Genomic DNA, 11,996 nt, shown 5'->3' on the forward strand with positions numbered 1-11,996 from the left:
TGATAACTGCCCCTACATCACACAAAAAGGCACGGTTAAATAAATGGACAGATCCTGCTTTTTTGTGTGATGTTCCTCCCAGAGGCTCAAAGTTGAATAGATTTTATTTAAATTGTCTTTTAGAAACACCAGAATGCATTCTAATTGCTTTATGATTTGTTTCACAACTCACAGTTGGAAGCAAATTCCATTTTAGAAGTTGACGCTACCCATTTGAAAGCACTACCCCCCCCACTACGATTCTGTGGCTACGTCTTGAAAGATCTTCTCATTTGCCATGTGAATCGAATCAGATGTGTGTGAGCCTCTAATTCAGGTTAATCATGAGCATTCAGGGTTGCTGGTGCCATACTGCATAATCACAAAAACAGATTGATCATGTTAATTAAAGCAGATTGATTAGGTGTTTGTGTGCCCTTTCACAGTCGCAAATCCATATAATTATTTTCATGAATAATTTGATTTTTATTGTGGTCATAAATATGAGGTTTAAAAAAATTATTTGGAAAAAGTCATTCTGCTCAAATGAGAGATCCAAAAAATGAGGTTATGAAGCCAATTTGGTTTTTGCTTTTCTTCAACAACCACATCACATTTCTCTGCTCATTGACTCAGAGACGGGACATGTATTAGTACCTTTTTTACTTCTGTATGGCCTTAATAGGATGGCAGAATCCCAGTGTTATAAGGATTTTAAAGTCAGCCATGGAACCACAGGACCTTCTCTCCAGTTAGCAAACAGACATGGACATTTCTTCTAGATCCAGCCAAAGAAAGCATTCTAACTAGAAAGCATGCTAACAACCATTTTCAGGGTATGCATGATGTGGTGAGTGCTTTGTACACATCAACTTGTTTAATTCCCATAGAAACATTGTGGGGTGAGTATTATAATCCCTGTTTGACAGATAGACAAACTGAGGTCATATACCTGAAATCAGCTGGGGAATGGCACAACTGGGACTACTTAAAGCTGAAGTCTTCCCTGCTGCTCTGCACATCCATCACTTAAAGACGTCCACACAGATATCCATGCTTGCAGAGAAAGCTGCTGCTGCTGCTGTTCAAAGCTACATTGTCGCTTTCACTGGGTCCACCATGAGGCTATGGAAAGGTAGCCTGGGTTACCTGGGTTCAGGTGTATGCTGCTACCAAGGACCAGTCAATGCCTCTTTCTGGGAGGGTGACTCCCACCTCACAGGGGACGGGGTGGCTGTGTGGGAAAGGGAATGTTAGAAAACTGGAGGACACACAATTGAATCCTACCCAGGGTGGGCACAAGGGAGACACTCAATTGTTTCCCCTATTGCCTCTAGGAGCACACTGACATGACTTTCTTTAAAACTACATCTGCAAACTTATTTTTTTCTCCCATTGGTTCGTGCTTAGTCCTGAAATATGTTTCCAGACATGATGAAGGGATGTTTTCTGAGTGGCTGTGTCAACAATTAAAGATTAATCCTGATTCCACACATGGAGAAAATTGAATGGGGAAAGAGCTGGAGGTTGTGTGTGGCCTCCGGAGAACTTTCCCCAGTTGAGTTCCATTCATTCACGGAATTAGAAGTCACAGCAAGGACTAAGCACATGGCCTGGCAGTGCTAATTGCTGCTATAGAAAGGTTTCTGGGCTGGCAGTTTAGCTCAGTTGGTTAGAGCATGGTGTTATAACAAAGGTCAAGGGTTCGGATCCCCATACCAGCCAGCCACCAAAAAAAAAAAAAAGAAAAGAAAGGTTTCTGCATCAAACCAACCAATGAGCCTGATTCTGAGATGAAGCCTTCAGACTTTTTCCATAGCTTATTTTAAGGCTTTCTTTATTATTGATTGCTTTTTGCTTTCAACAACAACAAATCCAACTGAAATAAAAAATTCAACTAAAAGATCATTGAATCCACTTTGCTCATCATAAAACCTGAGGCACGACTTCATAATGCTGCAACAGCTTCAGCCCACCACAGGAAGAGGAACAGTCTGTCATGGACAAACTTGCACGCTCTAAATTTTTTTTTAATTTGATTGATTTATTTATTTTTATTGTAACATGGTTGATTGTACATAGCCGTGGGGTACAGAGTTGAATATCAATACTCATGTGCAACATGCTATGCTCAAATCAGAATAATTATTATATTCAACATTATACACTGTCATCGCTATCTGCGGCCCTTTACCAATTCCTCCCTCCTCCCCACTTGCCCACTTCTAGTAAAACTATAGGACACTTCATGAATCTGTGTGTCATCCTTGCACAGGGGCCATGCTAAACTTCTCTGTAATTTTAGTATATGTGTTACTAAAGCAAGCACTGTTCTCAAATTAAAACAAAGAACAAAGCCCTAAAGACACTCTTCTTTATCCAGTTCTCTACATCCCAAAGAATAACAGAAGTAAGAAACTTTCCTCACAAAACCATTGACCGTACCATTATCTGTGCTAAGAAAAATATGGAGGAGGTCTAAATGAATCGTAGACGGTAAGATGCAGATTTCCTAGATATGATACTGCACAGTCATTAAACATGACCATGAAGATTGTGCATCACCTGGAAAAATGTTTTTGATTTTAGGTTTAAATACACAAAAGCAAGGTATAAACGGTATGTGCTCTGTGGTTAAAATCAGGTGAGAGCATATCTGTCCATGGCCAAGGATTGGAGGGGATCATGTGAACAGTTAAACAGTCCTTCTTTTAGGATGTGGGATTATCAGTAACATTAATCATGTTAAACCAAGACACATCTTGGTTATTAATAAAAATTTTTTAAAAAAGGAAAGAGGGGAAAGATAGCCAAGCTGGAGTGCTATTTGCCCATCCTGGGTCTAAAATCCTAGATAAAGGAGGCCGCCCCACCTTAGCAGTGGCAGGAGCTGAAGAGCTGACGATCATGTCACAGGGCAAAGGGTATATGCTCAGCTACCTGCGAAGAGCAGTCTGAGAGTGCTTCATCTTCCACCCATGCTCATCAGTGCCTCACAGAGGGGTTAGTGTTATTTAGGGAAAAGGGACAAACACAGGGAAATCTGTGGTGATGGAGAGGGCTTCTCTGAAGGTGTAGGATTAAGCCAATGCTCTGTGAGGCTTGAAAGCAAAGGACAGCAGGATCCAGTGCTTGGAGATGACAGAGTCCCTGCTTGACCAAACTTGAGTCTGGCTCCTGTACCATCTCCTAAGCCCATCTGTGCGCTTCCTTGTAAAATCCAGTTTTAGCAAGAACCCCAGTCCTCATTATCTGATCATCCTCGATATCTGAGCAGGTTCTTCATCCTCCATCATCCTCCCAGGTGGTATCTGATCACCCTGGCCTGTCTTCAGCAAGAATCCTGCTAGGTCAGCTTAGCCAGAGTGCCCCCTCACCCCTGATGTTTCCTCTTAGTAATTTTCCATCCACTGACCCTCAACCTGCTCCTTGGCTGTAAATTCCCACCTGCCCATGCTGTATTTGGAGTTGAGCCCAGTCAGTCTAAGACCCCTTGCTGCGGTCCCTGAACCTATGGCTATGGTCCTGAGTAAAGCCGGCCTTACCATGCTTTAACCAGTGTCGTACAATAATGGTTTCCATAACAGAGCTCTTCCTCGGCCCCACCAGCTCTTCCACCCAGCCTTCCCTTTTCTATCCTGTACCTCAGCTCCTCCCAACAACCTGAGCACAAGCCCCAACTCACATCTACAGAAATGAGATGCCGGGTCACGCAGCCAGCAGGCAGGGGTGGCCTTTTGATGCCTCGTACACAGCCTTTCCCCTCTACCCTGTAAGCATCTTCTTCTTCCAAACTCTGGACCCCCAAAAGCCACTGTGACAGATGGCACCAGGCAAGGCTGTGGCAACCTCCTAGCCACATGCACCTCACTGCTCCAGGGCCCTGGGACTCGGGGACCCCCCAGACTCCTCACATAGGCCAGCGATGAACAGGGCCTCCTCCACATAGGAACACTCCCCGGGAAGCTCACCAAAAGGGGCAGAGGAGCATAGACTCAGAAGCAGGTGTCCCCGGGCCCTGGGCTGAGCACCAAACTCACACACAGGGCCAGTGACTCCCCGTCCTTTCAACTCCTCTCTTCCAAGCATCCTGCAGAGCCCAAGCGAGCCCAGGCCTGCCCTCTGTGCCTGGAGCAGGTCACAGCCCCAATCTGTGGGACACAATCTCATGAAATTGTTGTGGGAAATTTGTAAGATTTTAAGTTATCCTGCAACTTGTAAAGCTCACATTTTGTAAGCACATTATATACAAAGAAATAAATAATTCAATATTGCCATAGATAAACCCAAATTTATCAATATGCATGAACCCCTACAGAAAAGTACCTACTGCCTATCCCATTGGGTCAAAAATCCTTTAGCTGAGGGCCAGCCCGTGGCTCACTTGGGAGAGTGTGGTGCTGGTAACGCCACGGCCATAGGTTCGGATCCCTATATAGGGATGGCTGGTTAGCTCACCTGGGAGAGTGTGGTGCTGACAACACCAAGTCAAGCGTTAAGATCACCTTACTGGTTATCTTTAAAAAAAAAAAAAAAAATCCTTTAGCTGGATTTTAAGCCATGGAGGTGGAATTTCTCCAGAATGCAGCTCCAGCTTGTCACCCAAGCCCCTCTCTCACTATTCCTTGGATGGTCACCTGCTGTTCACTGGCCCCACGTCCTCTCCCCCTTCTTCTAATAACAGCACTCCAAGTTGTCCTCTGGGGACATCCACTGCTTCAGTGCAGTGGGGCTGACTCTGTGCACACACGCACACCCCTCCCTGCTAAGCCTCTCAGTGCCCAGGCAGGTAATCCGTGTTGGTGGATGCAGGTAACCCACACTGGTCTGTCAGAGCGAATTAGGAAACTTCCACCAGGACTGTGGGGAAATAGGGACTCTAACACTACGGATGTGACTCTGGAGCTGCTGGAAGCTTTCCTGGCACTTCATGAGAAATATGGAACCAATACGAGAAACACAAAGTCACACGCCTCCAGCTGTGCCAGAGCAGACACTTGCCTGGACTTCTCAGTTACTCAAGCCAATAAAATTCCCTTTTAAATGCAAGCCACTCCAAGTTGTTGGTCCTGTCACATTGCTCTGTGAAGGTACAGGATGTGAAGGCATCTAGAAAGCCAAATCTAATGAGATGATGCTCAGGACGGATAAGTGGACCATCTCGCTCTGAGGACTGGTATTCTAACTGCACATGCTCTGGAGGGGATTTGGAGGCCTTGGTGAGATACGGTTGCTGAGAAAGCCAAGGGACCTATGGCTGGTGGCAAGGGGAGGTCCCATGGGGGGCAGAGTGGTCCAGGTATACAGGATGGGTACAGGTGCACCACACATGGTTTCTGGGTAGGCTAATCTCCTTGGTCCTCGGAGGGGCTGGAACAGTGCCTCCAGCCGGAGCAGCCTCTACCACTTCCTGCAGAGTGACATGAAGTGCCACCATCCCCTGTGTAGGCTGAGATGTGGAAAAGTTGGGAAGCAGTGTCCCAGAGTGCCATCCCCAGCCAGTGGAGGCCACTCCAGCCAGTCACTTTGGGTCAGAACAGCATCCGCTCAAGGGTTAAAGACCATAAACTTCAAAGAATGGGACTGTGCCAGAGACAATCCCAAACACATCAACCTTCCCCTCAACTATGGCTGGAGGCAGAGCTGGAGAGTAGGGCCCCCGAGGTGGACTGAAATTCTGTGGTTGGAGAGTATGCCCAAAGTGTGGAGCTTGGGGAGCACCAAAGTGGAAGAAGGACACGGTTAGGAATAATGTGGCTGGCCAGCAGATGACTGCCCATTCTCCCCTCCCCGGTGACAGTTGGAACGTTCTGTAGCACCTGGCTGACACTATTAGTTGCTCCCCTATAGCCAATCCCAGTCTTCCTTCCTAACAAAGCCTCAATTCTGTTCCAGTGGCAATGTGCTCAGACTCAGACGTGAATCAAGATTGGTCAAAGCCTCCTGTGGCAACCCCATTACCCTTGCCAGGGACAGGGTGACAGTGACCATGTGATATAGTTCTGGCTATATTAGAAATCTGCTGAAAGGTGTTGGGAAAGTTTAAATAAAATAAAAGCCTCTCAAAAAAATGGCTCTTTTTCCTGCCCCCTTCCCTTCTACCTTGGCTGCTCTGTGTGAAGACATACGGTTGGAGCTGCAGCAGCCACCTTGCAATCATGAGGAAAGGACAAGGGAACGGCAGAACCGACTGGCACCCAGCAGTGGCTGTCACTGTACTAACCCCAGATCTGCTGACTGTCTTCTAAGGCTTCTCTTGTTATGCAAGATAATTCAATGACTGTAATGTTTAAGTGACCACACTCAGCTATTCTGTTACTTGCCATCAAAAGCATGTTTACCAACCAATACATTTCCTCTACATTTTCTTACTGTGCATGACTACATGGGTAGTTATATTAGAGAAGAGAAAGTTGAGGCTCAGGAAGCTGAAGAGGTTAGATGATAAAGCTAGTAAGTGGTGGGACCAGGTCTCAAACTCTCCTCTGTTATTGAGAAAGCCCCTGCATCGACCCTGCTCTGCCTCCTGGTAGAAATTCATTCAGCTTACAGATACCCCGACTTCAGGAGCCAGGCCTCAAATCTTCAAAGCCAAGGTGGAAAAGTCCAATTCAATAATTCCAAGATACGTCTGTGAAAGGAACGCCCCCACAGCTGGCTCATTCTAAACATGCTGCTATTATTATAAAGCTCTCCCAAACTGCTGTGAAAAAGAACAAGGAAAAAAAAAAAAAAAAGACTAGAGGAGGGTGGAGAGAAAGTGAGCATGCCGGGAAGTAACTGGAAAGAAACTTTCTTTTGGTTTGGGAGCCAGGAAATGTCAAGGAAACAAATGTAGCTATGATTTACACTCCATCTCCAGTTATGCCCTGGAATTCAAAAATAGGCATCTTAATTAAAATGGACACCACAGGGCAGTCCTGACCGAAAAAGCTACATTGGTTTCTAGGTTTGACAGTAACTTAACCGATATATTCGAGGAGTCTTCAGAATGTTCATGGGAAGATCCGTGTTATTTTTTAATCCCATTTTTCCACGAACTTTTTGAAGTTCTCGGATTTACCCTGAGTCTCTGGGCTTTTCTTATTTTCAAACTGATTGGTCTGGACAATGAAAGGCCAACAGCCAACAATAAATCCATTGTGAGCTGGAAATGGTCTCCTCTGAATACAACTAAATATTTCTTTAATCCTTGCATTAAGTTTTTTACTGTAGTATGACAGCCACGCACTCTAAAATTTAAGCTTTTGTAACACTGTAACTACGAGAAGAGCTGATGACTTAGGCAACCTATTTAAAGCACTTCAAAAGCAAAATATTAGATGTTTGTTTTACATGAATATTTTCAGATCATACTGAAGATACCATTAATGGCTCTTGTTTTTATGTTCTGAAAACCATTTCTCCCCTCTTGTACCCCTATCCCAAGCTAACATGATGAATATTCCTTTCTTGTAGCTTCTGATCTGTATTATCAGGCACATCAGCCAGTCCCAGAAAAAGTTATTTCGCATTTCTGTTCCCAAGGGAACGAACAGAGTGGGTCCCATATTAACAGGGCTTTTGTTGGCTTTTTTTTTTTTTTCTGACATTAAAGTTGTGTGTGGTTGGCAAGGATTTCTTTTCTTTAATTTGGACATGGTTTATGCCTCTGATAATCTGAAAACAAGTTTGTTGGTAAAAGGAAAGGTGCAGACACCCTCACATACACAACTACTTCAGCACTGGCTTAAAAGAGACTTCACCGAGAACAAATCAGAACCTAAAAACAAGTTCAAGTACAAATGTTCTGTCCTCAAGAGATTTTCAGTTCAATATTTATTTGTCCTTCATATCTAATGGTTCGAGAAAGTATCTACACATCTATTTAAAGCCAATTACTGGGTCCCCATTATGCGCCTCCCACGACGCCCTCATCTCCACCAGGGAACTCATTGTCAGCGGCCAGGCTGTGTACATTTCCCATCCAGCGACATTTATGAGAAGAATAGCTAGTAGCAGGAACCAACTAGTGCCCCGGGAAAGAGAAGTCTCCTCACAGGGACACCCAAACAACCAGAAGCTCAACCCCAACTGCATTCACATTGTCATCTCGGACTGTCTGCTGGCAGGGAAAAACTGGCCAGTTCATACTCCGAGCACAACATGCTCCTCAGACACTGAGCTCTGATTATCCAGCAGTGTGACATGTTGAATGGCACAGCAAATTCTCAAGTGGGAATCCCAGGACTCTGAATTTCCCTATGCCTTTCTAATCAAGAGCAAAGCAGAGAGAGAGAGAGAGAGAGAGATAGGGAGAGAGAGAGAGGGAATGTCCTGTTGGATAACTCACCGTTCAAGCACTATAATCCACCCAGGTAAAACTGAGTGCTGCAGGAGGAAGCGTGATGAAGGAACTGCAAAGTCTCTCCCAGCTGAAGTTCAGGACAATTAGCACTTTTGTACCAGCAAGCTCCCTACCCCCGCAAAATCAACACTTCACAGCAGTGGCTGCTTTCCCAGGGTCCCCCTCCCTATTAGAATATACACAATTTATAAATTCCCTGTAAAATGTTTTTACTGGGATTTTGATTTACTCAATCAGGGCTTGTGGTTTATTTTTACTGAGTAAGAGGGGCCTCTTATTAGAAAGAACAACCACAGTTATGGCACTCACAGGTAGAAAATTTCCTGGCTCTCCATATATCAGTTCAACACCCTCCTCTCTAGGGATTTGCCAAAAGGTAATGGGCAGCAGTTATGAACGCCAGTGGGGCTCAGAGCAATTTTTGAAGTCTGCAGGCACTTTCAAGGAGGGAAAGAGGAAATCATTTCATGAAGCAGCAATCTTGTCCAGAACAATCTAGAAGAGATGGAATGCTGGCTTAAATTAAGGTGACTAAGAAATAGGTGTGGTGAACAAGGAGGTGTGGTAGAGTTTTCTCCCATTCCCCTTAAGATTCCGCATTAACTCAACAATGGATACACAGCTCAATACATTAATAAAGATCATAGTTCAGCACATTTTAGGGAATTGGTGATAACAGTCCTGCCCTCCCTCTTCTGTACCTTGCAACATTGCCTCTTTTCATACTGTAATTGAGGATGCCCCCTTGGCCAGTCCCTTGGGATCTTGGGCAGCTGCCCTTCCCAGGAAGAGGACGTCTCAGGCCAGAGAAGAGCACAGCCAGGCGAAGCTCTGGCCAGTCCCCGGGAACCTGTCCCAGTTGTACGAAGAGGGGGACTGCTGCATGAAAGGTGGAGGTTTTGACCAACAGGTTGGGTGAGGGCTTTGATGTCCCAAATGTGGCTCCTGCTTTTAAGACACACAGAAGCAGTCCTAACCCTTAGAAGTGCCATACAGATTCATATGAGGCTTTCAAGTGTGCTGTAGAAATCACCATTGCCATAATACAGGACAAGGAAACTCTGGATATGCCCAGATGGCACCCCCTGAAACCAGAATCCAGGTCTTTTGGCCCCGACTATTTCCCCCTCCCCTCATCTATCAAGCTGATGTGGGGACCCTTAGGCCTCGGTGGCACTGGGTGATCGCTCAGCCTCAGCAGCCTGCGAGCACAGAATCTCCAGGATGGAGCTGCTTTGAAATAAACTTTCCTGGGCGCGGAAGGTGGACAGGGCAGGCTGGGCTGAACAGAGTATTCCAGGGGCCCCCAGCCCTCAGGCCTGTCTGAGGCTTTCCTCCACCGTGGCCGCCGGCCTCTCCAGGTATACTAGCGTTGGGACAGCAGCTGCTGTGACAGACACTTCCCGCAGGAGCCTCGTCATCCTGGGTGCTTATCGCAGGCGGGAGGCATGTCAGAGGGCACACACTGGTGGAGACTCGACCCCAGGTCTGTTACTCCAAAGTCCGTGGTCTTTCCCTTCCCTCCCCTTGCTAGTCCCCTAAACGGCCCTTCTGGCTCTCTTCCCACGGTCGCGTGCCCAGTCCCTGGCCCTGAAGCGGGATCGGGTACAGCAGAACCCCCTGGGAGCCGGCACCCCCCGCCTCCGCCCCCCGCGCAAGCCGCCCAGATGGCCTCGCGCGCTCACACAGCCGGCGGGCGACCCCTCCTCCAGGAGAGGGACACGCAGCCGCTGGCTCCCGACGCACGGACACTCCCCCCAGCCCAACACACTCTCATCCAGCCGGACGGGCCTCGCCCCGCGCCCGGACTCCTCACCTCGCGCAGCAGGCGCTCCAGGTGCTGCTCGGCCCAGGTGGTCAGGTCTGCGGGCGGCCCCGCGCGCCGCAGGAGCTCCCGCTCCTCCTCGAGTGCCGCAACCCGGCCCTGCAGCGCGGTCGCCTGGGCGCCCAGCAGCAGGCAGGCGGCCGCCGAGCCCACAGAGAGCAGCAGACACAGCGCGCTCACCGCCCGGGCCCCGGCCGTCATCCCAGGGCGCCCCCCGCCGCCGCAGCCCACCGGGCTGCCCTTCTGCGCGTCGCCGTCGTCGCCACCACCGGCGGGCTCAACCGGGCTCATGGCGCGCTCGTCGCGCGTGGGCTTTCCGAGTGGGCGGTGCAGGGCTGAGGCCGCGGGCCGACCGCGCGATAAGCAGGCGAGGGAGCCCGAGGCGCGAGGTCAGCCGGGCGCGGGGCTTGGCCTCCCGGCAGCAACGGAGCGCGGCGCACGCCCCCTTCGTAGCCGCCAGCTCCTCTACAGCGGCCACTTTGGGCAGTTTCCTCTATGCAAATAGACCCTGCCAGAAAAGAAGCCGGGACCCACCCAGGGGAGGAGCGGCCCGGCCAACCCCGCGCGGCGAGGAGGCGGGGGCCAGAAGGCAGCTGGTTCCTCGGAGCCACCGTGCGCGCCTGGCAGACCCCGTGCGCAGCGCGCCTCTCTGCCCTCGCCTGCCCCGGGCGCCGACCTGCGCCCACTCCGGCGCGCGCACCTCCGCCACTTCCCAGCCCAAGTCCCCATTGCGATCCCAAGAAGTCAGAGGTGCGCCCAGCGACTCAGCGCACCTTCTGCAGCTCAACCCTGGTTGGAGCATCACGAATCGTGTCTTGGGAGCTTTCCCCTAAACTTACGAATTAACCTTCCTGACACTTATAATTTAAAAGTTCAAAACTTCAAAGCCTGTGGAAAAACTCAGTGGGTCGGTCCTAGATGGTGGCTTAGCGCCGCTTCGTGGCCGAAAGTGACCTCTGCGCACTCCCACTGAGAGATGCCGTCAGGGTGGAGATTGCGCCAAACAGAAAAATGCCTCTTAAAATCTTAATTCTCTCACCTTTTATTAGGAGCCAGACCTCGTTTCTGACCTCTTCAGGGCTTTTATTTCAGAAAACAGACTATAACAAATGGGAAAGATTCGGAAAAGGAATTCCAACTTTCGTTAAACCGATGACTTAACTGTGTAGTAGAAACATAACTTGGCCAAAAATAATGATCTAGTATGCACCATATTTAGCCTATACTGCGATTTTCCTGCGAATTTACATCACAGGGTTAAGGCAGGAAAGCTCTGGCGCGTAGCTGGGTCCAGAGAAGAGAATGAAGCTCATTCGTGGGAGTGGCCCTAACAGTCTTGGCAGGAAAGGGGAGAAAGGCTGGACAGTCAGGCAGATTCCTACCAGGAGTATTTATATCCTAAAATGGGTCCCAAGCAACTCTTCCACTAACTCTTGTAATACCCAAATAAAAACATCAAACCACTAGCTTGGATCATTGTGATTTGGGCAACTCCATAACTGCTTTCTAGAAAAAGACCTGTTACGTCTACATTCCCTCTCACTTTCTGGGTATCTTTTGGTTGTCTACTTAATTTTTGTGGATTGATTACTTGCCTTTTACATGTTCCTCCTTACTCCCTTAATTCAGAGGGGAAAATTACCCCTGAGATTGATTAGGGTTATGGTTAAGTGGTTATACAGAGACAGTCTTGGCTCTCTGCTAAAATCTAGTTTATGTCCAATAAGTCATCTGGAAAGAACTTGGTAAGCAAATATGACGGTCTGCTCTGAAAAGAGGCCAACACCATATTACAAGTTAGCACTTCATTCTTTCTACAAACACATAAATTGCCCATCACCTACC

At 48.1% G+C, this 11,996-nt stretch overlaps 1 protein-coding gene and 1 pseudogene across 1 annotated transcript in view; both read right to left on the bottom strand.

Moving 5' to 3' along the window:
• The window catches only part of COL23A1 (collagen type XXIII alpha 1 chain), a 346,587-nt gene extending 336,145 nt beyond the window's left edge, over positions 1-10,442 (bottom strand). Inside the window, exon 1 of the mRNA XM_063087529.1 lies at positions 10,143-10,442. Within this exon, the coding sequence (XP_062943599.1) occupies positions 10,143-10,442 (300 nt within the window). The remainder of the gene's footprint in view (positions 1-10,142) is intronic.
• LOC134371318 (U6 spliceosomal RNA) lies at positions 2,210-2,308 on the bottom strand (annotated as a pseudogene).
• Positions 10,443-11,996: the final 1,554 nt, after the last annotated feature.

The sequence above is a fragment of the Cynocephalus volans genome, chromosome 2, assembly GCF_027409185.1.
Source record: "Cynocephalus volans isolate mCynVol1 chromosome 2, mCynVol1.pri, whole genome shotgun sequence".
Taxonomy (NCBI): domain Eukaryota; kingdom Metazoa; phylum Chordata; class Mammalia; order Dermoptera; family Cynocephalidae; genus Cynocephalus; species Cynocephalus volans.